This window comes from Ochotona princeps, chromosome 1 (assembly GCF_030435755.1).
Source record: "Ochotona princeps isolate mOchPri1 chromosome 1, mOchPri1.hap1, whole genome shotgun sequence".
NCBI lineage: Eukaryota > Metazoa > Chordata > Mammalia > Lagomorpha > Ochotonidae > Ochotona > Ochotona princeps.
In genome coordinates, this window is record NC_080832.1 from 52,812,374 (window position 1) to 52,839,732 (window position 27,359).

Here is a 27,359-nt window from a genome sequence, read left to right on the forward strand (position 1 = left end):
TCTTTATCCTCTAAAACATAGAATGTAGTAGCTGTTTAAGTAGCACTCACATTGTAGTATTCATGATAAATATTCTAGAGTCGATTTACACCACACAGAAGGATGTGCATGGGCTATATGCAGATTTATCAGAGGGAAGAGCTTCTGCAGGTTTTGGTGTCTGGGGGGAATCGTGGAACTAATGCCCCATGGACACCAAGGGATGGTTGAGTTTAGGTGAGGATTTTACATGTTTCTATATCCCTTTAAAAAACTTGCTAAATAATTTTTATTTTATTTGGTTCACTCCACAAATGCCTGGAACAACCAGGGCTGGGCCAGACTGAAGTCAGGAGCCAGGAGCTCCATCCAGGTCTCAAGTGGTGGCAGAACACAAGCGCTTGAGCTGGTACCTGCTGCCTCTCAGGATGTGCATTAGCAGAAAGCTGAAATGGGAAGGGTAGGAAAAAGTAGAAAGAGGCACTCTGATATGGAATTCAGGTATCTCAAGTGAGGTCTTAGCCACAGCCCAAAGACCCATCAACCATTCCTTCTGTACATGGTTACCAATATTACTCGCTCGGTAAAGCAGATACACTGAACAACCCTGGAGAGTTAACTGGATAGCTCAAAAGTGGAATCCCAACCTCTTATTGACTTCAGGACATTGGGCTGGAGTTTTCCTGAAGGGTTTGGAAGGAAATTGGGAACTAATAAGGGCTGTAGAAAGCGGGAATTGGTGTTCCTTAATAATCAGGGGAAAACAGAACTCAAGAAATAATGAGACCTTAGAGAAATTATAATAGAGCAGGCAAAAGTTTCAGGTGCTCAGAAAAGATTTTAGTTATTAGACCAAAGAGAGAGAGAGAGAGGAAAGAAAGAGAGGCTTTCTCTGAAATAATAGTTCAGTTGTGGTAGAAAGTATGATCCAAAAAGAGCTTATGTGGAAAAAGACATGCCTACCAAAGGCAAGGTAGGGTGAGTATTGAGGTGGGGAAAATGAAGGATAAGGATTGGGGACTGGAGACCAATGAGATGGGAGTAATAAGAGATGAGGGAGCAGGACGAGACCACAGCAGGCTGGGGAGAACACAAGGACACTACACAACCTGCTTAAAGGCCTCTGTGTAAAACTTCCCCAAAACTCCAAAGAATGGAAGCTCCCAGACCCCCTCCTGCCCGCAGCCTTCCTGCTCAGGAGCCCCCCTTGGTGCTCTGTGGGAACTTTTCCTTTGTTTCAGTCAGCATTGCACACCTTTCTTGTCTGTGTCCTCCTCATTCCTGGGCATGAAGATGCGAATCCTACCAGCTAGAACGACAGGTGTCTGCATCATTGTGAGACCCAAAGATCAGCCAGTGTCCATTCTGGCACATACACACACACACACTCAGGGAAAATACCAACCTTTTCTGGCAGAGTTCTAAACATAACCAGCACTTCAGAAGGGTGCACTAGGAACCACAAATTGAGGAATAATTTTCCATCAGGAGACAGCAAACCCCAGGGCCAGGGTTGGAAACTCCTGCAAATTAAAAGAAAATACTCATAGCACTTGGTATTTCTCTGTAGGTGAAAGGCATGGCAGGCTGTGCCATGCACACTGTCATCCTCTGGTCACACAGGTCTGTCATCAGGACTCAGCAGCCAAAGCCAAGGATAAGAGAGAGGCTCCTTTCCAAGCTGGCTCCTGGGTGGGTGGCCAGAGTTGGGTATAAATAACTCAAGGGATCTGGGCAGTTGGGCTAATTTTAGACTGGGCTGCCTGGGTGTGGAGGGCGGAAAGGTGTGGTAAGAAAGACAAGAGCAAGGGCAGGAATGAGACGCCTGGTTCCTATCCTGGCTGCTGCCATTTCATTGTGGCAGGTGGATCTGTAAGCCCACAACCCATGTATTCCTGGTGTGAGAGTTCTCACCAGCCCAGACACCAGCAGTTGGATTGAGTGTTTGAATGCCACATGTATGCTTGAGGTGTAGGTGAAGTACACCTCCCTGGCCTGACCTGCACCACATCCTGACTCTTGCACCTGCCAGTGGTATTACAGACTGGCCCAGTCTGGGTCACCTGCAGACTTGGCCCACATGTATGTTGATGGGTACTGTAGCCCAGCCCAATCTGTACTGCTCCCGGTCTAAGTTCTTGCATTCACCCACCAGGGTTGCCTCTCAACAGGGGAGTCCCCCAAGTGCCTCTAACAGGTCAGTTCTGTTGCAGATCTCGCATACATCAGTGGGAGTTTTGGTTCAGCTTGACTTGGCCCACCTCTTTTCCCAACATTCACTGGTGGGTACTGCGATCTTACCAGATCAGTACACACCCATCCCAGCTCTCACAGGTGAGTGTTACAGCCCAGTCCTGCCTGGCTCACCCCCCCAGACATAATTCTTATATGGGTCAGTGGGTGCAGTGACCTAGTGTAGTTCATCCCACACCCACTCTGGCTTTTCACGAGCAACAGCAGGTGCTGGAGCCTGGCCCAGTATGGCAAACCCCCAGACCAAGCTACATGCACACACATGCCAAAGGAGGTTGCAGCCATGTTAAGCACGTTCTACTCCTATTCTTGATTCTTATGCTCACCAGTGGGAACCTCAGCCCACTTTGGTAGGGGGTATCCTTAACTCCCGTACCAACCCTACTCCCAGCCACAGTTCTTGTGTGTGCTGGTAGTTGCTTTGACCCAGCCTGGCATGGCCTATCTCCCAGGCTTGGCCCTTTCCATTAGATACTGCAACTGGCCTGACCTGGCCCTATCCCTGGCTTTCATGCAAACTGGTAGCTATGATAGTTTAATCTGGCATGGACTGTACTCCTACACTTGTCACTGTGCCACATTTTGGCCCTGTTTTACCTGGTCTAGCCTACACCCAGCCATGACTCTTGTGCTCACCAGCAGGCATTAAAGCCCAGTAGGGGAATCCCCCAAATTCTACCAGGCCCACTCCCAGACCTGGATCTCACACATGCTATAGTGGGTGCTAAGCTCCTACCCGGTACAGTCCACCCCACGTCTCAGCCTTTGTGTATGCTGGTGGATGTTGAGACCTGGCCTGCCCCACACCCATTCTTGGGTGTGCCTGCAGGTATTGCAGCCTGGACCTGCCTGGCCTCTTCCCAACTGCAGGAACCATGAGTGTCAGTGGATTTCGTGGTCACACCTAGCTTGGCCCATGACCACTCGTAGCCCTCAAGTGAACCAGCTGGTATGGCAGCTTCACAGGGGTGAGCCCACAATCCGCCACAGAGTCTGCCCCCTTACCATGTTCTCTCACATGCTAGTTAATGTCATGACCGTCCTAATGTGCTCCATTCCTGCCCTAACATTCACTGGTGGGTACTACATTCTAGCCCTGCAGCAGGCCCACCCTTTCAAGCCCTAGCTTTCCTGTGCATCAGTGGGTGGTGGTTGATACTGACTAGCCCAGCTCAGGTCTCCCACATGGGTGGGTGCATTGGTCCAACTCTGAAAAGTCTTTTGGTTTCCCTCCTCCAAACCGCGTGGTCTCAGCCACCTCACTTACCTGCAAGTGCAGTGGTCTGATTGGTGAAAGTTTCCCAGCAGTCATTCCTCATTTGTAACATACTACCTCAGCAGTTCTCCATCCCATACATCCCCACACCCATTTCTGTGAGCAATCCACAGCCTCTGTGCCCACAAGTGTATAGGTCTCTGAACTCAGTATTGCGGCAGTATGGTGTGCAGGCCTGGGCTCCTGACCACCTGCCTGGTGCCTGTACATGCTCCTGCATTGCTTCTTTCACTTTATAACATACTATTGCAAATTGTGGTCACCTCACTATACCAGTGTGGAATCCTAGAACTTGTAGCTGCTATTTAAGCCATATTTGGGAGCCCATTATCCAACCTTCCTTTGCCTCACCCTTCTCCTTCCCAGCCTCTGATTATCATTATTCTACATTCAAACGGACTTTTAAAACAATTTTTTTGACTAACATGTAGCACTTGAACACTTTCATAGAACATAATTTTTAGTAGAGCAAGCTGTGGAAATACTTCATAAATTGTGAGTTGCCTTCCAAAGTTTGTCACTGTTGGTGCCAGACATCTGTCTGGCATCTGCCTGGAGCAAAGTGGTAAGGGTGGGTGGGAGCCTAGGAATGCATCTGAGCAATTGGTTAGGAATTGGAGACTTGGGGTTGCCTTTTGGTACAGTGCGTTAAGCTGCTGTGGGTGATGCCTGTTACGACATTCAACATTCCTCCTCAGAGAGTCTGCATTTAAAACCAAATTCTAACAGTTGACCCCTGCCAGTATAGTCCCTAGGGGCAGCAGTGACAGCTCAAGCAATTGGGTTCCCATCAACTTCTCAGGTTCTGGACTGAGTTCCTACCTCCTGACTTTGGGCTAGCCCAGACACAGCCATGAGGAACACTTTGGGGGGAGTGAACCAGTAGATGGAAGTACTCTCTCTATTTCCTTCTTATTCTCTGCTTCTCAAATGAATAATTCTTTTGGAAGTTTCAAGGTATGCTTCTGAACTCCTGAGTCTGCTAGCCATCAGCTGGCCCGCGTAGCCTGGCTGAACCCAGTCATGGGCCTCTGAGAAACACACATGTCCCTGGAGGTCCAGAACCTTCTAGCAGGTGCTCAGCTATAATTTACTGCTTTTTCTGCTCCAGTGTCAAGTAAGCAGTCCGCAGCCTGGCAAAGAGATTTCTCTGCTCTGTATAGGGAATGGGCAGGGAGTATAGTCTGGTTCTCAACCCTTTCTCTGTGGATGGCCCATCAGTTGCACTTGGCCAACCAACTCCATGACCTGCTCACCACCCCTCCAGCCCTACCTTCACTTCCATTCTCCTTAAACAGCCCACTCCTGAGTCACACACCTGCAGTCTTCACCCCCTGCCAGCTTTTATTCCCTCTGTTTTCTTACTCACTCCCAAGAAACCTCCTTTGTCCCCACTAAATACATTCCTTGTCTTCATCCCTCCTTCTGTTGTCCCCTTCCACTTGGTGGTGTCTTTCTGGCCTCCTGCCCCACCAGACCCAGGCCAGAACTCTCACCAAGCACGAGAACCAGCTTCTCTCCACCAACCCATCCACCCCCTCGACCCTGCTGCCATCCCATGTTCTGCTTCTTCATACTCATGATCTACAGCCAGCCCCAGCTGAGCTCCAACTCTGGATGACCCCAACTATTCAGCTTCCTGTCTTGAGTTGCACACTGCTGTGCACAGCTGGAAGAAATCACCCTGATTATATTAATGCAACAGCACACACATGGTTTCCAGCCCAAGCTATGTCACCCTGGGATCATCCCTTCTCTTGCTACTCATCAGTTCTGAGGTCCATGTCCTGGTTCAACAATCCCAAACCTTCTTTAAGGCCCACACCACATTCCTGTGCACAGATGGCAACATGGTCTGTAAGCACATGATTCAAGACTCCTGGCTGGAATTTCATCCACATCCTATTGGCTCCTTCCTTCCTCTTCTCACTTTCAGTCAGGGTCAGAGTCAGAGGGCTACACCAGAAACACAAAGCAAAGACAGCCTCTGGGTTCCAGGATCTCGGCTTGCAAGGCACACATGATGCGGTGCTGGAAGCCTGGTGCAATGAAAGTGCAGAAAACACTTGGAATAAGAAGTCCCTAAAAGTCGCTGGGAGAATGGAGGCACAAACTCACAGCGTGGTCATCTCCCCCCACACTTCTTTCTAATGACACCACCATCCTTTTTCCCACTGGAAAACAAACTGAGATGAAATATATGTAATGCAGACTCAGGATGTTAAGCATTAAATGCATAGTTGAGTGGCATTTGCAACTGCAGCCATCACCATGCATCTCCAGAATGTTTTCTCATCTTCCCAAACCAAATTTCCACACTCACTAAATAATAATAGTATTGCTGCCTTTTAGTCTTCTCAAGCCACATATTGGTTGAGATCTCCACATTAAATTTGGTGCCTAAATGGGCTTGCCCCCTATGCATCTGTGATCTGTATAATCATAATAGCCTCCCACATGGTGTCACTGATAACCATCTTGCTCTCCTTCTCTCCGTGACCTGGATATTACCCCCATCCTCCCATTAATTTTCTTCCCATTGCCGTCTTCACAGGCTGGACACAAGTCTACCTGTTGTGTTATATTTCCATGCCTTCAAACAGGCGGGTGTTCCTTATCTACCAGGAGCAGGAATTGTCACTCCAAATCCATTCTGGAAGCCTTTCTTGCTGCATAACCACATTTCCTTAGTCTTTCAGCTAATTCTGAGCAGTTTTTAGTGTTTCCAGTCATTTCTCATTTTGCCATAACTGTGACCCTTGTGTATTTTCCTTCGCTTGGAAAGGACTATAGCTTTTGTCTCTTCTCCACTGTATGGCACAGCACTTGGCACCAATGCTGCCAAGCACTGCTGATCAGGTTGTGCTCTGAGGAAATGAGCAGTGACCAGTACCAGCCTGCACTGTACTTGCCATGCATGGCACCTGCCTTGAAAAAGGGATGCCCATCTCTAATATGCACTAGCTCTATGGAATGACGACGACTCTGCTTATCACATAAAAGGAGCTCAAGTAAAGTTGGTGTCCTCTCTCTCTGTCATCACTTCACTCCTCGATCAGCTAGTGCTGCTCCTGGCAATGAAGTCAGATGTCAGTCTTCTCTGGAGCTATGTAGGGAAGAAACCCTGAAGCTTTCTTCTTGGGAGGAGAGAGCCCCTGGGCTCCTCTTTTATAGGTTCTGGTTTGTAGGGGCAAAGTTGTGTTGTGGGAGGATCTCCCCTGAATGAAATACCTTACATACCTTTAAGCCTTAAGAAGCACCCCAGAATGATCAGATTAACAGGGCTTTTCTAGTCCAAGGATAGCAAACATATCACAGGAAGGACACTTTTCTCCCTAACTTGTTCAGAGTGATATTGGGAAAAAACTTCCCTTTCATCCTCAGTATACCCCCCACTGTCACTTTAGGAAAGAGATGAGGACCACTTTCCCCCACAACCCTCACTCATCAGCTCCTCCCCTTCATCCCTAGTCAACTTCCACCTTATAGGATTTCCACTCATCGTTCATTGAGCAGTCTTAAAATGGCCTGCTGTGGAAAATCTTTCCTCACAGCCCTAGTTCTTGGAATCCAGTCCTATAGGCTACAGTGCTAGGCATCAACTATATATTTAACTTCAGAAAGCTGGTTCAATTAACTCATTCATGAGATGAAGAGATTGAAGTCCAACGATGGAAGGCAAGTGGCTTGCCCAAAGCCTCAGGCCAACAGTAGATTCAGCTGAGTGAAATCCAATCATTCTGAGAACCAGGCCAGGGCTCTTTCCACTACATCTTTCCCTAGCTGGTGTTTAGTGCTGATTAGTGGGCAACTCAGTGTGTAGGACCACAGACATGGGAGTCAGAAAGAACCTTAAGCAGTATTTCCACAAAAAATAAAAGTTATTTTCTCTATAATCCCTTTTATTTATTTAAAAAAATTAATTCACTTAGTTGACTACATTCTATTTACTTGAATAAATACAAGAGCAACAGACAGAGAAGGAGAGATGGAGGGAAGGAATGTGATCTTCTGTGTACTGGTTCACCTCTTAAATGATTGCAACAACTGGAACTGGGCCAGCTGAAGCCAGGAGCCAGGAACTTCTTTTAGGTCTCGCATATGTTCTCAGGGAACTCAAGCACTTGGACCATCTTCTGCTGCTTTCCCAGGTGCATTGGCAGGGAGTTGGATCAGAAGTAGAGCAATCAGAACTCAATGCAGCACTCCAAATTAGGATGACAGTGTCCTTAGCAATGGATTAAGCCTCTGTGCCATGGCACAGCTGCCTATGCTCCCTTTAAAGTGAATGGATGCCCAAGGACACATTCATATCTCAAGAGCTTGGGAAGCAGGTATCGCACTGGCTTGAGCCCTGGCTGCTCCAAAAGCAGTAAAGGGTGACCCAACGGGCATTGGGTCCCTGCACTTACATGGAAGACCCAGGTGAAGCTCCTGGCTCCTAACTTTGGACTGGCCCAGCTTGGGTAATTGTAGCTATTTGGGAAGTAAATCAGTAGATGGAAGCTCTCTGTCTCTCCTTCTCTCTGTAACTCTGCCTTTCAAGTAATAATAACAACAACCCTGTACCTTGGAATTTTCACACACCAATGGCCCAGGTGTCAGGGTGCCCCAACTTAAATGATTTTTTCTTTGCCTGTAGTAAATGCGTAGTCATCTATGAGAAACAAAGGACTTGAACAAGGCCTGTCTATTGGAAAGCAAACTCCCATCCTCATATTCTGACCCCCTTTCTTGGTTGACCAGATATAAAAATCCTGAACACATTTCATTCTAAAAACAAAGGCAGAGAACTCACAGATAACTTTCTGGAAACTAAAGTGAAAATTAATGCCAGGGCTCGGCAGCATGGCCTAGTGGCTAAGGTCCTCGCCTTGATCCCATATGGCCGCTGGTTCTAATCCCGGCAGCTCCACTTCTTCTCTATCTCTCCTCCTCTCAGTATATCTGACTTTGTAATAAAAATAAAATAAATCTTTAAAAAAAAAAAAGAAAATCAATGCCAAACATAGATTTGGTTTCCAAACAGTAGACTTGAGCAGCAGACAATGAAATAACATGAGAAATCTTAGAGGATTTCATTCAATGATGCTTCGTGTGAGAGAAAGAGACATTGTGGTTCCTCTCAGCAGTGGGAGTCAGCAAAATTGTCTGGGAAGGTAACTTGGCCCATCATCTCTGAAATACATCCTCTGTCAGGAAAATCCTAAAGTCTTCCCAGGTGCATGTATTGACTGAGCGCACAAATCTCAGCATTGCTAGCCACACGATACGCACCTTTGAAGTATTGGTGTGAGACTGGCTGTATGCTGACAGTGGCCAACAGTCAGACAAGAGTAGAAGCAGGTCAACTTCTTTCATGCTCCCATATTCTCTTGCTACTATCATTCTTGTTTCTTTGATGGGCTCTGACTTCCTTGTCACCTGCTCTTTGAATTTCTCCCTGGGGTCTTGGGGAAGACTTAAAACTCCCTTTTTGGGGCCAGTGCTGTGGTACGGCAAGCAAAGCTGTCACATGAGATGCCAGCAGCCCATATAGGCACCGGCTGTGTCCTAGCTGCTTCACTTCTGTTCCAGCTCCCTGCTCATGCACCTGGAGAAGCAGCAGAAGCTGGTCTAAGTCATTGGGCCCCTGCACCCACATGGGAGAGAGAAGAAGCTCCTGACATAAGTCCTACTTATTGTGGCCATCTGAGGAGTAAACTAGCAGATGAAGATCTCCCTCTATTTCTCTCTCTCTACCTCTATCTCTCCCTCTGACATTCCTTCCTTTGGATAAATAAATCTCTTTAAAATGATAAGCAATTATGGAAACAGTTTTGCTCTTATCAACTAATATCTGCGTGTCTATATTCTCACTATCAAGTAAAGACAGGAAAATGCTCATTTATCCAAGACACTGTTTTTTCTTTTTAGGCATATTTCTTCTTCTTCATTGAGTATATCTGAAGCCCAGATGGCTCGAGATCAAGTTTACTTATTTATGTGTTTATTTCAGATGCTGACTTAGGTAAAAAGTTGTGACCCCCCCCAGGGAAAAACGAAGCACAGGCTAGAAAAACAGTCCCAACTATCCTAAATTTCACGTAGTTCAGAAGAAATCATGCTTGAATACTTTAAGCTGGTAAATATATAAATGAAAATAGACACAAGACAGCTGAATAGTACCATATAACTATTTTAAGACATATAGCAGCTGGTTGTAAATAAACTATAATTGAGATGTCAATGAAGTAGTTACAGGATGTGGTTAAGAACTGATGTCAATGAAGTAGTTACAGGATGTGGTTAAGAACTTGCATTTTCTAACATACTGGTCACTCAATACCATGTCAATTAACTTCATGATGTTGTAAATTGTTGTTGAAGTTGTGTAGGGGCTTTTCATTGGGGGGGGGATGATATTCTGCCAGCCCTACTTTCAGACCAGGGATGGTTTCCCAATGAAACTGTTGAATTTATCTGGACAATAAGATGCTGGACTCTCTGTATGGTCCATGCCTGCAATGAAGGACTCATGACTGGTTATGATCTGTACTACTGTAACAATATGGAGGAATTCAATGTGGAGGGAGGGTTTAGGGAGGGGTTGGGGGAATCCCAGAGCCTATGAAACTGTGTCATAAAATGAAATAAATGTAGTTTAAGAAAAATTTAAATTATCTGAAATCCAAAAAAAAAAAAAAAAAAAAGAACAGTCCCAAAACATAGAGTGTTTCTTAAGTTGCAGTATGAAGATGGTCTTATTTTGGGATATTGATTCCTTTTCTTTTTGCACTTTCAAGACCAGAAGACCAAGCTGAAGTGCAGTGAAGGGCATGAGGATTTCCATGGTCAACTAAACATGCCTCCTCTCAAAGAAAGGTGGGGTTTGGGAAGGAGAGGACCAAGGTCAGAAAGGACTTACACACCTGGGGTCAGCCTTGAGGCCTTCCTGGGAGTCCCTCGGCCCTTTCTTCTCCTGCAGCTATCCCATCATGAAGAAGGTGTACCTGATGGTCGGGAACTCATCCAGCAGTGCTCTCAGGCTGTTGCACTATGCCATGATCTGACCCCGGAGAGCATAGTGAGACATGCGGCGGTTCAACCTGAGTCAGCAGAAAGAATGACGTCCTCACGGAGGACCCAGCTTGCCCCGCCCGCCTCCCAGGACTTCCAGGATCAACTGCCCTGGAGGAATTGTCAAAGAGGTTAGAGCACCTCCAGGTCCATCTGGGTCAGGTGGGCACTGCCAGGTGAACACCTGCTGGTACTTCCTGTTCTCCACTTGTGATGCTCCTCACTATGTCAGGGGAACATTTAACCTGGTTCTATCCAGTAGGATTGTGCTTTACTTAAACACTGACCACCTAGATCTCAGTGTATCGTGCTGGTTATTCCATTCAGGGTGGGAGACGTTGGCAGGTGTTATTTACACAAAATGTACTTACTTCTGACAATACTCAACTATAAGATCCCTCTTGACTTTTCCAATTTCATCCTGTGATAAAAGAGAATGATAGCTCTTGTGTTGGATAGATGACTAGAAGAACTTAGCCATCCTAGTACATGAGTGTAATAGGTGCATAGCTACAGTCAAGCTTAAGCAGGGGGGGAGAAAAGTTATGCAATTGAGACGTTTTCAGCAGGCCAGTTTGAATACAGTCTTTTGGGTCTCTCTTGACCCTGCGCATCTTTCTCAGCATGCTTAAAATGCAGGGCCTTGACTACTTTTGGGGGTACTGAGAACAATCTTGAGTCTCAGGGTGAGGTTTTCTAATAGGAGAAAGAGCAGGCTTGCTATAAAAAGGGTGGGTTCCCAAGCCTGGCGTGTCTCAGCTGTGGCAGGCACACAGGCTCCTCTGCATCACCCTCTGGGTAGGTGGGAGGCAAACTCACAGTGCCTGCTCCGCCGTAACTCGGCTCTTACTCTGGCTTCAGAGTGTCTGTCCTCTGCTAGCATCCACAGAGCAGTTACAGGCTAACTTACGTTCCAGTCTCTCCTTTCTGTAACTCTGCCTTTCAAATAAGATAATAAAATAAATCTTTAAAATCCCAGATCCTGATGCAAATGACAATGATGTTGACTGAGTGCTTTGTGAGGTGGTAGTTGTTGGATGATCCTGAAAGGCAGCTAATGAATGGTTGTATTTTTCCATTTGGTTACTGTTTTTTGAGAAGCAGTCCCTTAGGAGGGACTCTTTGCCTGGATTACTGCTTGGCAGTAATTAGAAGGTCTCCCTTCCATCATCATAACCCCTTTTGTAGAACTGGTTGAGATCAGTTGAAGTCGTTTCTTTTTTGATCACAAGTAAGGACAAAACCTAGAAACTGTAAGCCTGGTTGTCTTCCTCCCCAAGAACTATGCATCATAATTTCCTCATTCAAAAACAAAAAACAAAAAGCTTAATAGATAATGAAATGAAATTAATAAAGGTAACAATAATGTGAACTAAGTGAAAATTGGAGTTTTATGGTATTTTCAATAAATTAGGCTAATATAAAAACTCAAATTAGAAGCAATGTGATAGCTTCTAGAAAAACAAGATAGCAGGTGACCAGTTGGAAAGATGTTCACCTTGTCTAAAATCATCTGAATCCCCGATGGATCCACTGAAGGATGAGCTAATGTTTCATAGCAGGTGCTAAAACATGATCGTGTAGAAAATGACCCCAATAAAAGTGGTCTTGGAAAAACATACACTTTTAGAAACTCAACTGTCATCTGCTTTCTATTGATTTTTTTTCTAAATTTTTCTTCTTTGTTTCACATGTTATTTGAAAGGCAGAGACAGGATTTATCAATGCTGTAACAGCCAGAACTGGACAAGGCTGAAGTCAGGAGCCCAAAACTCAGTCTGAGTCTACCACAAGCATGGCAGGGACCCAAGTGTTTGAATGGTCACCTAATGTATCCCAGGGTCCACCTTCGCAGGAAGCTAGAGTTGGGAGTTTCACACTCAGGTCTTCCAATAAGGAATGTGAGTACCCCAAGTGGCATCTCAAAAGCTGTACTAAACACCTGCCCCCCCGTTTTCCCTAGCACTTATATATATGTCTCTTGCTTTACAGTCTATTTTCAGTGGTCCTACCAAAAGAAAGTGAAAGCAACAAAAGTTTAATTTGATTGAACATAAAAGAGGACCTGAGCTTTGGGAGCCCTTGCCCTACATACTCACAGGGTTCTCCATCTTATTGGCCAGAGTCTGTTTCCTAAGGAGGAAGTCATTCAGCATCATGTCCCACAGTCCTGCCTTTTCCAGTTGAATTGACACAAAAGCCTCAGGAACTCTGCCAAGGGAACAGGATGCTGAGCCCCAGGCAGGAGGTCAGCGGACGTGCAGTGTCAGGACAGATGATGGGTTGGGAGTCACAAAAGCAAGGACCCCATCTGTGCAGCTGTCTCCTGCTTCAAGCATTTCTGAAGATTCCACAGGGATGGGACTAAGATGCCATCTTCCTCTGGGATCTCCATGTACCCTTCCAATCCCAGACATCAGAGCTGGGCCCTTCTGAAATAAACTGTACATGTACCTAGACTGCACCTGCCTTACAAGGGTGTTTTCAGCCAGTTTTGAATCTTGGCCATGTGTCAGATTCAAGGCATCTTTTAAAAAAACATTATTTTGTTTGAGAAATAGTGATACAGACAGAAAAAAAGAGAAATTTTATATACTGGCTCATTTCTCCAAGTTTTTTGCTTGACTGATAGATTGATTTGAAAAGTAGAGTAACAGGGGGTGGTAAGAAGGAAGGGAAGAGAAAAAGGGAAGGCAAAGACGGGGAAGGGGAGGGGTGTGAGAGTGAGAGTGAGAGAGAGAGAGAGAGAGAGAGAGAATCTTTCATCCATTGGCTCATTCTCCAAGTGTCTGCAGTGGCTAGGACTAGATCAGACCTTTCATACGGTTAGCTGGGGCCAAAGCATTTGGACCATCTTCCACTGTTACCAAGAGTCTTAGTGGAAAACTGGATTGGTAAAGCAGAGTAGCACAACTAGAGCTGGCATGCTGATATGGGATACCTACATTGCAAGTCGAGGCCTTAACCTTGCAGTTAACAATGCTGGCCCCACCTCCAAGGGGGGTGATGGCCAGGCCTCAGCCTCAATAAAGCTGGAAACTCAGTCTGGGTCTCCCAAGTGGGTGAGTGGAGTCCAATTGTTTAAGCCATCACTTTTGCCTTCTAGGGTCTGTATTGGCAGGAAGCTGGAGTCAAGAGCTGGGGGATGTGGGCATCTTAACCAGTATCTGAACAGCTAGGCTAAATGCCTGCCCCTAGTTGTATCGTAAGTAGAAGTGTTTCTTTACCTGTTACTGTTTTTCATTCTTGTCAGAATCAAATTATAGTGTTATTGGTATGCCCCAATAAGATATACTGAAAACAATCATGATTATTACAGACTTTATGTATCTCTTATTCTAAAAAAGGTTGTGATATAATGAGGTATTCCTAATTTATACTTGTATCTCTGTAGAAATCATGACTTTCTACCAACTCACCATTCTATTATTCTCCAAACTTTTGCTGGACTAGTGAGGCAGTTTTGTGCCTCTCAAGATAAATAAGGGAAATTTGCCCACGCCTGTAACTCTTCTTCCTTGTGCTCTATCATGTTTGGAGTTTCACAAATTATGCAGGAGGAGAACGAGTGAAGCAAGGGAAGAGAGAGAGAAAAAGGAGAGAGAAGAGAGAAGAGCGGGGATGAAGTTAGGAACAGCTGGTTTCTCTCTGGAGTCTGTAGAAAGGAGTTGAGCCTTCTCTCTGTTCCTGCAGGATCTTCATGTAAGATCTTAAATAGATGCCAGACACTCAGAGTCTAGGTTCCTTGAATTCCCCTCTAAGTACTGTATAAAGGCTTGGCTTAAAATATGACATTTCTGGCCTGGTGGCGTGGTCTAGCGGCTAAAGTCCTCACCTTGAAAGCCCCGGGATCCCATATGGGAGCCGGTTCTGATCCCGGCAGCTCCACTTCCCATCCAGCTCCCTGCTTGTGGCCTGGGAAAGCAGTCGAGGACGGCCCAAAGCTTTGGGACCCTGCACCCGCATGGGAGACCTGGAAGAGGTTCTTGGTTCCCGGCATCGGATCGGCGCAGCACCGGCCCGTTGCGGCTCACTTGGGGAGTGAATCATCGGACGGAAGATCTTCCTCTCTGTCTCTCCTCCTCTCTGTATATCCGGCTTTCCAATAATAATAAAATCTTAAAAAAAAATATGACATTTCTGGGACCAGTGCTACGGCATAGTAGACCAAGGCCCACCTGCAAAACTGGCATTCCATATGAGTGTTAGTTTGTGTCTGGGCTGCTCCACTTTTGATCCAGCTCCCTGTTTATGATCTGGGAAAGAAGCGGATGACTCAAGATCTTGGGCCCCTGTTCCCATGTGGGAAAGTCAGAAGCTCCTGGTTCCTGCCTTTTGATTAGTTCAGCTTTGGTCACTGTGGTCATTTGAGTGAACAAAAAGATGGAAGATTCTCTCTCTCTTACTCTCTCTCAGTCTGTTCTATCTGTAACTATGCCTTTCAAGTAAAAACAAACTAAGTCTTTAAAAAATACAGGACAATTACACTATTTTAAGCAGAACCCCTTATCCCCAAGTATAGTACCTTTTGGAAGTCTGGAATGTTTCTGAAGAATGAGTGGGTGCATCTGGGGCTTTTGGGGTTGGAGGTATCAACGGACTTTCCATGTCATTAACAATTCTAGAATTTCTTCTTCTGGATTGACCTATTCCACCAGGATTCTGCAGATCTGAACTTCTTTCCTAAAACATTTGAAACCACAATGAATAGAATTTGTTAGATGTGGAAGTCTTAAAGTATTGGATATAAAATTATTTCATAACCATGATTGACCCAAAAATCACTGTAAATGCCAGATACTTGGGAGGGGAAGAATAAAAGTAAGAAAAGGGGAGGGAAATTGAGGGGGAAAAGGGAAAGGATAACACTTTGCACAATGCAGGGTGGGGCTCCAAGTACAGTGCTTTTCAGAATAGAGTGCAGTTGTCTCAAGTGTCTCAACACACATTGTGTGTTCTGTCAAGTGGCTAGGTGGAGTGCTCTCTAGAACACAACCTCTCCAAAGTATTGTTGATGAATTGCATAGCTACAAGATCTGGAAAACTCTCTCAAGATGCTCAGACAGTTGGAGGACCACCGTGTGCTGTCATTCCAAGTCTAATGATGAAGGAGAAGGAGGAAGGGAAGCAGGGAAGGGGGGACAAAGGGTGAGTTGGTGCCTTCTAATATCCCACCTCCATTACTCATGGAGCTGCAAGACATGGTGGATGGGAGCCTTACCTGTTTCCCTAAACTGCTAGCTGAAAGGAAAAGTGCAGTCTTCCAAGGACAGAACATTTTTCATCAATGGTAGAAGAATTACTGAAGTAGACATAATGCAAGTAAGGCAAAGTGAAAAAGCTCCTGAGTAAAAAGTTAAAGATCTAAACCTTATTTTTTTCTGAAGGTCCTTGAGATATTATAGACCTCTGCAAATAGGAGTGACTGCTGGTTCCAGAGATCTGAGGTGAAGAGGGGCAGGTGCTGTCTCACCAGGCCCCAAGTGAGGTGAGAAGGAAGGAAAACACACACTCTTGTCACTTCGTTAAGCTTCCAGAGTCCTTCCTCTCCTAGAAAAAGGGAGGTAACACACCCTCCGTGAGGCTGTGAGAAGTCATGAGCTCAGGTTTTCTCCCAACACTTTGCTCCCTGCCAATCTGAACTTGAAAGCTGATGAATTGAAATGTTGACTCCTTGGGCTGTGTTTTTGGCATATTGCTGAAGATGTTGCTTGGGATGCCTGCACCCCATACTAGGGTCAAGTTATGGCTGTGCTTCTGATTCCTGCTTCTTGCTAATGTAGCCTCTGGGAGTCAACAGGCAATGGCTCAAGTGCTTGGGTCCCTGCCATTCATGTGGGATACCAAGACCGAATTCTGGAATCTTGGCTTTGGCCTGGTCCAACCTTGGCTGTTGAGGGCGTGTGGGAGTATGTCAGCAGAAAGAAGATCTCTATCTTTTCAATAAAAAAATAAATATTTAAAACGCAAACTCCCTAGCTCCTCTGTACTTCCCATCCCAATTCTGCTGAACTTCCATTTCTGTCCTCAGTTGCTTCTTTTTCCAGCCCCTTCCTGCTATTCTTTTTAAAAATCTTTAGTTATCTGTCACTCCACTTTTCAAATAAATAAATCTTTGTGGGGGAAGGAGAATCTTCCTAAGGAGGATATGTAAGGCTCATCTAAGAAACCTGGACAAACATCTTTGGGAAGATAACATCAGAGCCCATTTTCCAGATATTCATATCACAGTCCCAGTCCACCTGTCCAGGCTGTTACCCTAATGACTCCCACCTGCTCCCTGGGCTCCAGGTCTTTCTAGATATTACCCCAGGGCCTCCCCACAGTGTCTTCTGCCCAGTGTCTTTCAGCACGTGAACCTATACCTTAGGTAGATATCCGGTGGTGAATCGCAAGCCCTCAACCTTCACTCTCACCAAGACACACCACTTACATCTGTTTTCTATATTAGACTTCAATAGATTAATTGACTAAAGGATTCTATATGCCAACTGTATATGAAAACCACAGACAGTGGTCAAACTGGGCTCCCCATTTCTCCCTGGTCCCTACCTACCCTTTGTTAATCCCAAGCTCTCCTCCCTACTCAGCCTGATTGATCGCAGGTCCTCTTTGTCAGGCTCTCCCAAGGTCCCTTTTCTGTGCTGCCATCCAGGATCCCCTGCTGCAGCCTCTCTTGTCTTTCACTTTTGTCTGTAGCTGTAAACCTCTCAAAGCCAGCTGGGGTTGGGTCTCTTACCCTTTTACACACTGAACCATGAGTTCCATGAGATCTGGTGGATCTAACTGCTTGTAGGAACCCAGTTAAGATCAGAGAGTTAATGGTCTATACCTACAACGTCAAGACACACTTAGGGCCCGGCAGCGTGGCCTAGCAGCTAAAGTCCTCGCCTTGAACCCACCAGGATCACATATGGGCGCCGGTTCTAATCCCGGCAGCTCCACTTCCCATCCAGCTCCCTGCTTGTGGCCTGGGAAAGCAGTTGAGGACGGCCCAATGCTTTGGGACACTGCACCCACATGGGAGACCTGGAAGAGGTTCCTGGTTTCCAGCTTCGGATCGGTGCAGCACTGGCCATTGCAGTCACTTGGGGAGTGAATCATCGGATGGAAGATCTTCCTTTCTATCTCTCCTCCTCTCTATATATCTGACTTTGTAATAAAAATAAATATTTAAAAAAAGATATACTTTAATAACAGAATCACGGACCTGTGACCATTGCCAAAAGACTATACTATTGTAATAATTTGGGAGAAAACAGTGTGGGGGAAGGAAAATGGGGAGGGTGGAAGGGGAAATCCCTGAGCCTATGGAACTGTATTGTGAAAAATAAATCTTTTTTTTTTTAAGATTGGGGGGTTGGATTTTTAATAATCAATGTAATTATTCAACCCTAATTTTCCGCTGAAGTGTCTGATTGCTGTGGGACACAGTACTTGGCAGAACGAGTGAAGACACACTGTTTTTGCCATCTGCATGTTTGCACTCTCCTGTGATTGCAAAGAGGATAAATGGATAAGCCTAGGGGCGGAGGGGGGAGGATAAAAATGTGCTAAAAGAAGAATATAGTGAACGGCCCGGAATCCACGGAGCCTAGAAATGAAGACCATCTGGAAGGTAGATTTCTGCAAATTTAATTTTAAACCTAAGTTGCATTCCCTGGCATACACACAGGAGGGAAATACATAGCTGTGAGAAAAAAAAAGATTGGAGAAAAAGCTCCATAAACTATTGGGATTGATTTGCAGGATATATAAGTAAGAGAATACAAAAGAATATATCCAGACCCCAAACCACTTCATGTTAAGAGAAAAAAATTCAACATACTAGGAATATAACATAAAGTGCTCAAGCTGGGAAAAGGGAGTTATACAAAACTTATAGCTATCATCATATTTAATGGTAAAATTGGGCATTTTTATTCCTAAAATCAGGGATAAGGCAATAATATCCACTCCCATTACTTCTATTCAGCCTTGTCCTGGAAGGCTCAGCCAAGGCAATAAGTGGGGTACAAAAAAGAAAAGGGATCCATATGGGAAAGCAAGGGGTAAAAACATCTTTACTTGTGAATGATCTGATCTTATGTAATAAAAGATGAAGAAATTCATACATGCATGCACATGTCCACACATACCAACTCTTAGAATAAATACGCCAATCATATAAGGTTACAGATTTACCTTGTAAACATCAATTACATGTCTCTATATAAATCATAAATGTTCAGAAAATGAAATTAAGAAAACAATTCCATTTATAGTTACATCAGAAAGATAAACTATTTGGGATTAATATAACAGAAGTATAAGAGTGGACATTGAAAAGTATGAAATATGATTGAGAAAAGTTAAAGGTGGCCCAAACTATTGGAAATACGTCCAGTGTTCATGAATCAGAAGGCTAAAGACAATAATATCACTCTAACTGCTCCACAGATTCAGCACAATTCCTGTCAAAATACCAAATGGCTTTTTCTTCTAACAGAAATTGACAAGCTAATGGTAAGATTCACATGAAAACTTGAGACCCAAATTAGCTACAGCAATGTTTAAAAAGAAGAATGAGGTGGGAAGGCGTATATTTCCTCACTTCAAAAATAACTATCAAGCCACAGTAATCAAAAGGCTGTGATACTGACATAAAAAGACATTTACATCAAACAGAATTGACAGCCCTAAAAAGAAATTCTTTCATTTACAGTCAGTTGATTCTTGACAAGAGTTCTGGGACAATTCTGTGGAGAAAGATGAGTCTTTTCAACAAACTGTGCTAGACAGCTGGATAACCACATGCGAAAGAATAGAGTTGGACTCATATCCTATTATAGATAACATGTAAGTATAAATGGACCATGGACCTAAATGCAAGAGTTCAAACTAGAAAACACTTAGGAAAAAAGCATAGGAATAAATCTTTATAACTTTGTATTCAGCAATGGTTTCTACACATGACCCCAAAAGAATAAGTGACAAAAGAGTAACAAATGGAACTCACAAGACAATTTGCAGACTGGAGGAAAATCTTCATCAAGAATATGGCTTCTAAGGGACTTGTACTGATCAAACTTACAACTTATTAAAAACTGAAGAAAGTCCACTCAATTTTATAAAACAGAAAGAGGCTAAAATAGATATTTCTCTAAAGAACTTACAGAGATGGCCAAATAAACACATGACAACATGTTCTGTGTCTTAGTAATTCAGCCATTTTACCTCTAACAGGACAGCTGGAGAGAAAAAAGAACCAGACAAAAGTAACAGATATTAGCCAAAATGTGGAGTTGCTGGAGCACTCGGACACTGCTGGTGGAAATGCAAAATGGTGCAACCACTATGGAAATTTTGATCATTCCTCAAAGGGTGAAACATGAGGTTACTATATAGTCTAGCTATTCCATTTCTAAATATATGGCCAAGTAAGAATTAAAACGTAGGTCCTCACAAAAACCTGTATGTAAAAATTCCTAGCATTAGTCCTAATAGCTAAAAATTTTTTTAAAAAAAGTAGGTGAACAAAATGTTGTATAACTGAACCTGACTCAACACTCAACAATACAAAGTGCTGATTCTTGCCTCAACACATAGACTTTGGGAACACTGTGCTAAGTGAGCAAGCTAGACACAAACCTGTGATGCTGTGTGATTCTCTTTATGTAGGCATATCTATAGTGATAGAAGGTAGGAGAGCAGATCTTCAGGCTGAAGGAAGCAGGGCATGAGGCCGTACTGCCATTGGCTGCAGGGTTTCCTGGGGGCTCCAGGACAGTGATTTGGAATGAGACAGTGATAGTAGTTACACAACCGTGTGAATATACCAAATCTGCCTAGTTTTTATATTAAAGGGATACATCATTTTATGTTAAATGAATTACATTTCATAACTAAAAAATTTAAAATCGTGGGAGGTGATGGGGAGAGAGCATACAGTTGCATAGTATGGTTCCTTTTGACACACAAAAAAGCACTGAAGTCGTCTGCTAACTTATGCAGCAGCAAAAATAAGGTCCAGAAATGATAAAGCAGAAGCCAAATGGTTAAGGGTGAGGAACAAAAAACTTTCTGCTGGCTGATTCTAGCCAGTAAATATTATAGGGTTACATGCAAAGGAAAAATTGCTAGTACATCACTGAAATCATGCATTGATTCACAAATGGGGAAGAAACAGGGGTGGAGAAGGGAGAGAAAAAGAGAAAAAGATGGGGCCTGATGCAATGGTATCAGGCTAGTTCTGCTCCTACAAGTGCTGGCATCCCATATGAATGCCAGTGTGTATGTGACCTGGCTGTTCCACTTCTAAGCCAGCTCTCTTGTTATTTTGTTGTTTCCTTTATTATTATTTAGTCTTACTATTTATTACATTTATTACTACTACATTATCATATATTTAGTTATTACTACATTTATTATTGCATTATTATTTATATTAGTTTTTATTGCATTAATTATTTACATTTATTATTACATTTATTACTGTTATTATTACTATCATTTTATGATACAGTTCCATGGGCCCTGGGATTTCCCTTACCCTCTTCCCAAGTTTCCTCCCTTTGCCACTGAGTTCACCTATATTATTACTATAGTGTAGTTCTTCATATACAGTCATATATCCATTGTTGCAGGCATGAACAATGGCAAAGAGTCCAGCATCCTATTGTCAAGATATAGTAAACAGTTTCATTAGAAGTCCATCTTTGATCTGGAAGTAGAGATGCATACTGCATTGTTTCCTCACATGTGGATGAGATAGTCTCCATTACACAGTTACTATACATCCCTTTAGAGTAAAAAGCCACAAAACAAAATCAACAACAGAAAGAAAAGAAGAAATTTAAAATGCCAATAACATGCTACTGAATGCCTAATGTGTCACTGAAGAAATGAAAGAGAAAATCAAGAACCTAGAGAAAATAATGCTACTGTATGATCTATGAGTCAGTGAAGAATTAAATGAGGAAGAAAGTGTTTTGAAGAGATGAAACTAACAAAAGAAAATCAAAATCCATGATATAGTTTCCGCTGATCTTTATTGGTGAGATATGTCTCCTGTCGGCAACAAATAGATGGGTTTTGCTTTATAAATCTAGTATATTAGTCTATGACGCTTGATTGATGAGTTTAAGCCATTAACATTCAGGGTTAATATGAATGGGTGGTAATTTGGTCTTGTCATTTAGCAATGGGTTGTTCATTGATTTAGTCTTCTGTGGTTATTTTACTGGGATGTTCTTTGCATTTACCTCTGGTTTGGTGGATGCTATTCCTTTTCTCTGTCGAGAGAACATCTTGAAGTATCATTTGTAGGGCAGGTTTGGGACAGGCATATTCTTTTAACTTTTCTTTACTGTGGAAGAATTTTATTTCATTTTCAAAGACGAAGGAAAGGTTTGCTGGGTACGCTACCTTGGGCCAATAATTTTTGGCTTTTAGAATCTGGAATGTGTTACTCCATTCTCTTCTTGCCTGTAGAGCTTCCTTGTGAGCAGTTTCCTGTGAATTGAGTGGCATTCCTTTATATGCCAGTTGATTTTTTTTTCACGTGCACATTTAAGGATCTTTTCCTTATGTTCTATTGAAGAGAGCTTGATGATCATATGTCTTGGTGAAGATCGCTTTTGGTCAACCCTGTTGGGAGTTCTGTGCCCCTCCTGGATCTTGTTTCCCAATTCTTTCTCCAGATTAGGGAAATTTTTCTTTATTATTTCATTAAATACTTTTGTAAACTCAGCTTCTCTTTCTGCACCTTCTGCGACATCCATAACTCTTACATTTGGCCTTTTAATAGCGTCTCTCAATTCTTGAAAATTTTTTAGGTTGACCCAGCTCTGCTTCCAGCTTTTTGTTTGTTTCCTCCTGGTAACAGGAAATATTTTCCAATTCTGAGATTCTTTCTTCTGCCTCCTTCATTCTATTTTGGAGAGAGACTCTCCAATGTACTTTTAATTTGTGCCACTATATTCTTCATTTTTGATATAACAGCTTTCATTTGATTCATTTTCTATGTGACATTTCTTGAACTGCTGTATTATGTGCTTCTCATTGTTGATAAGAAGCTTTATAACAAGTGTTTTGAATTCCATATCCCCCATTTTCTCAATGTATTTCTCAGTTAACTGAGCTTGGCAAAGGCTTTTGTATCTTCAATACTATTCATTGTGCTGTTGTCTCTTCTTTTGCTCTTGGTCATTGTACTTCTGTTTATCAGATTCTTCTCCTTAAGGCAGGTTAGAAGCCATGTCATCCACTTGTCTACAATTCGATTTTACCTATTGTGGTTGGCACACAGCTCTTTGTTTGCAATCACTTGTGCCACTCCCTCCAGCAAATTCCAGGTCTGGGTTCTTATGTCAGACTCCCACCATGGGCTCCATAGTCTCAACTCCTTGCTCACCATTCTTCACTTCCTGTGATACCATGCTGAGGCTGCACCATTGTCTGTACAACCTTTTTCCCACTTCCTGTTAGAGTAGTACTCAGGATTAGGGAGACAAAATGTGTCCTATTTATAGCTAGGTTGTTAGAGGTATTGATCTTGCTGGAACCTGTTGGCTGTTAGGTTTGAGGGCCACATTGACCTATTTTAACCTATATGATGCTAAAGTTAGTATATTTTCCCTGTGGGACCAGTGCAATGCACTGATGAGGTCACTAAGTTCATTCCCAGCTCAGCACATGCACAGCTCACTGTTGTCCCTGCAATCTTAAAGCTTTTCCACACTGTACAAAATGGCACCTGATGTGCCATTGCTAGAGTTCTTGATCTGCTGGCCATCAGGTCTGAGGGCTACTCGGACTTATCTTGGTTGGAAGCTGTAGGATGCCATGTTGTTGCAGTTCACTGAGTCAGAAATGAGTTCACTCCCAGCTCAGTGAATGTGCAGTACTGTTCCATAGTCTTTGTCTCCCTATACAAAATGGTGCCCATTTCAGCTCTAAGGGGGTGAATAGGGCTATGAAGTCTACCCTGTTCTCGCACCACCTGTCTGGGACTTGTCACACTGTTTCTGCTCCTAGTCAAATCAAACAGACTAGCAGTCTGCGCAGTTCTTTGGGTTTACCTCCTGAGCGCCTGGTGAACGCCCCTTCCCATCTTGTTGCTGGTAGAGTTCCAGCTGCTGATGCAGTTCAGATTGCTGCTAGCTGAATGCTGCTGGGATACCAGTCACTGCAACACCACACCAATGTCTTTGCTGCTTTCCTGTGTCTGTCAGTCTTCAGGTATCCCTTTGATGTTGTTCTGTCTCGATTTCTTGGAATGTGCCCTTTCTGCTTCATACTGATTCATGTTTCTCTGCTTAAATGTGAGCTTACACTATTCTGCCATCTTGATTTGCTAAGCCAGCTCTCTTCTTATGGTCTGGGAGCAGAGGATGGCCCAAGTCCCTTGGACTCTGCAGGCACGTGGGAGACCTGGAAGAAGCTCCTGGCTTTGGTATCAGCTCAGCTGCAGCCATTGCAGTCACTTAGAGAGTGAACATCTCTCCTTTTCCCTGTAAAATCTTCATTTCAAATTACAAATAAACAAATCTTAAAAAGAGAAGGAGAAAAAGAAAAGAGGAAGAAGAGGAAAGGACCAAGGAGAGAAAAAAAAAAAAAGAAGGGGGAGGGGAGAAGAACTGGAGGAAGAGCTGACGGAAGGGAGCAAGGAGAGGGCGGCTTTGTGTTTTCTGGGAGTCTTGGTAGCTTGCCTGAGGCTTCTGCATCTTCCAGCTCCCCCGAGGGGTATGGTAGAAGAACACCTGCCAGACGGCCACCATCAGAGCATTTTTCTGAGCAGTTTGGCACGCAAGGGTCACTTGCAAATTTTCCACTCCAGAATGAAGCAAGAGCTAAAGGAAGAAAATGTGAAAGGATTTTTAAAACACTTCTTTTTTGGTTCGGGCCTTGGGTTTGGGGGCAAGTGCCGCTCCTCACAGTGTGGCAGCTGTGGGGGGTGCCCCTGCTGGGTTGGACCCAAGCTGGGGGCTCACGCCAAAGACACTGCCATAAGGTAGTGAATGAGTCCTCAGCCTCACCCAGGGTGGCCAGTGCACCATGTGGTGCCAGGCTTTGCCTGCTGGCCTCCCGGCCGGCCTGCTCTGATGTTTTTTAAGATATGTTTGCTGCCTGGGGACACCCATGACTAAGTCCAATTTTAGTGTAGGTGAGTAGTGAATCTTGGGTGATTCCCAGTGACAGGGTCATGGAAGTTTTAGGCATGTGTGGGGACTAAGACCTGGTGGTTTGGAGAGAAGTACCCAGGAGACAATTGTGGTTAGTCAGATACACCAACCCAATTCAGAATACAGAAATGGCCTGTTGCCTAGAACATCACTGATCGTCACACACCAGCCCACACCAATACTATGGATGGGGGCCTCTTTGGCAGTGATGGGTACCATTACCCAACTGTTTGGTGGAGTGGTGGAGTGGTCACATTTGGCAGGGTCAAGATTGTATTCAGCACGCGAGAGAACTTGGTCTGGGGATAGACTCTATGGGGTTGTGTGGGCCCAACCCTGTGGAAATACAAGTTCCCCTAGTTGGACACCCTAACAGGGTTGAGGCTCCCACCAAGGGGTGCGTGTGCTGGAATGGGGGCTGCATTCTATCTAGGAAACAGTTGTAGTCACCAGGGGCACTAGTGTGGGCTGGGTTTGGATGCATATGACCCCAACACCATCTGGTGTCATGGAGAACCAGGGTAGATGTGGGACTGACTAGGCTGGGTCTCAACCCCCTACTGAGCCATGTGTGAGCTGTATGTGGGTATGGACGAGCCATGGCTGGGCTGAAACATCCAACAACAAGAACCAGAATGGGGTGAAAGCCAGCCAGGAAAAGCCACTGTTCCTGTGAGGACAGGAGGTGAACTGAGTAGGGTTGGCTCAATGACCCCCCGGTATGCGCAAAATCTGGCATTTGGAGGGGTTCTGATGGAGGAGCCTGGGCAACTCCTCTGGCAGGACACAGTCCCTGCAGGTTAGCACAAGAAGCAAGATAGGAAACAGCCCAGAATAGGCCATGGAAAGTTTCCCACTGGCACACATTCGGCATGGATCAGGGGCGGACCAGGCTGAATCAGTTCATGTCATCCACTGGCAAATCCGAACACCAGAACAGAGTGTGGGTGAGCCGGGTTTGGTTGTAACAAAACCAGTACACATTATGGAATGCCAGAGTGAAGTTGCCTGTACTGGATTTGACTGCAGCACCCAACCAGCACACGTGAGATCCAGGAAGGGAGGGACAGAGCTGGCAGGGGAATAAGGGGCTGGTCCCCTCGCCAGACAGCTGCTCCCACGGAAGAGCGTGGGCTGGGATGAGAACAGACCAGACTAAGCAGGGCTCCAACACCTGTGCGCTGCATGTGGACTAGATCAGGGAAAAGCCAGGCTGGGCTGATTATTCCTGTGGGTGCAAGCATAAATTAGAGTGGGTGAGGGATGTTTGGGCTTGGCCGCAGCATCAGCTGGCAGAAGCTGGCACTGGGGACTAATTCTGTCAAGTCAAATCACAGAACCACCTAAAGAGTGCATAAACCGGGACTGAGAGACTTGGGAGTTAAAAAGTGGGTTCCCCGGTTCGCAAACCATGAGGGCAATTTGGGAGCTGGACTAATCCAGCTCTGTCCTGCCGCCATGGAGGCAGGACGAGTTAGGGCGGATTCCATTCTTGGGGCCGGGGACGGACTGACCCACTTCGCAGGGTGGCAGCTGCGAGGTGGCGCCTCAGCTAAGGCGGATCCGGCTAAGGGTTCGAGCCAAAACCACCCCGCATGGCGGTGGACGAGTCCTTGGCTTCGGGCGGCCAGCACACCAATTGGTGCCAGGCTCTGCCTGCTGGCCACCCAGCGGTGAGCTCTGGGGCTTTTATTATTTGTAATAGCTGCTCAGGGACACTCATGAATTAGGCCAACTTTAGTATAGGTGAAACATGAATTCCTGGCGACTGCCAGTGATAGGGACATGTAACTCTTTGCGCTTGCACCTGCAGGCCTAGTTTAATCGGGGATGCTGGGCCATGGTGTCTCGGGCAGAGGCCAAGACAGGAGAGATCCTGAGACAAGCTGAGTTAGAACAGCCACTGTCGGGTGCGTGATCTGCTGCCATGGAGCAGGCCAAGTAGGTCAGCGGGGGGACACCCTAACTGGGTTGAGGTTCCCATCAAGGGACACTGGTGCTGGAATGGGGGCTGCGTTCTATCTAGGAAACAGTCATGGTCTCCCACGACACTAGTATGGCTGGGATTGGATGCACCGGGCTGGGCCAGACCCCAGCACCATCTGGTGTCATGGAGAACCAGGGTGGATGTGGGACTGAATTGGCTAGGTCTCAATCCCCTACTGAGCCATGTGTGAGCTGTATGTGGGTATGGACGAGCCATGGCTGGGCTGAGACATCCACCAACAGGAACCAGAGTGGGGTGAAAGCCAGCCATGAAAAGCCACTATTCCTGCTAGGACAGAAGGTGAACTGAGAAGGGCTGGCTCATGGACCCTCTGGTATGCGCAAAATAAGCGCAAGAAGTATGATAGGAAACAGCCCCAAATGGGCCATGGAAAGTTTCCCAGTGGCATACATTTGGCATGGGTCAGGGGTGGACCAGGCTGAATCAGTTCATGTCATCCACTGGCAAACCCGGGCACCGGAGGAGAGTGCGGGTCGGGGCCAGGTTCGGTCGCGACTAAAAATAGTACATGATATGGAATTCCAGGGTGAGATTACCTGTACTGGATTAGAATGCAGCACCCAAACAACACGCGTGAGAACCAGGAAGGGAGAGGGCAGAGCAGCGGGGGGATGGAGAG

General features: G+C 45.0%; 1 protein-coding gene across 1 annotated transcript in view; it reads right to left on the reverse strand.

Annotated features, from left to right (window-relative positions):
* CCDC162P (coiled-coil domain containing 162) overlaps window positions 1-27,359 on the reverse strand; it is a 181,281-nt gene that overhangs the window by 79,516 nt on the left and 74,406 nt on the right. The window contains 7 exon segments of the mRNA XM_058669314.1: window positions 1,385-1,502; window positions 9,052-9,054; window positions 10,420-10,596; window positions 10,939-10,988; window positions 12,667-12,778; window positions 15,093-15,250; window positions 24,259-24,399. Coding sequence (XP_058525297.1) covers window positions 1,385-1,502; window positions 9,052-9,054; window positions 10,420-10,596; window positions 10,939-10,988; window positions 12,667-12,778; window positions 15,093-15,250; window positions 24,259-24,399 — 759 coding nt within the window.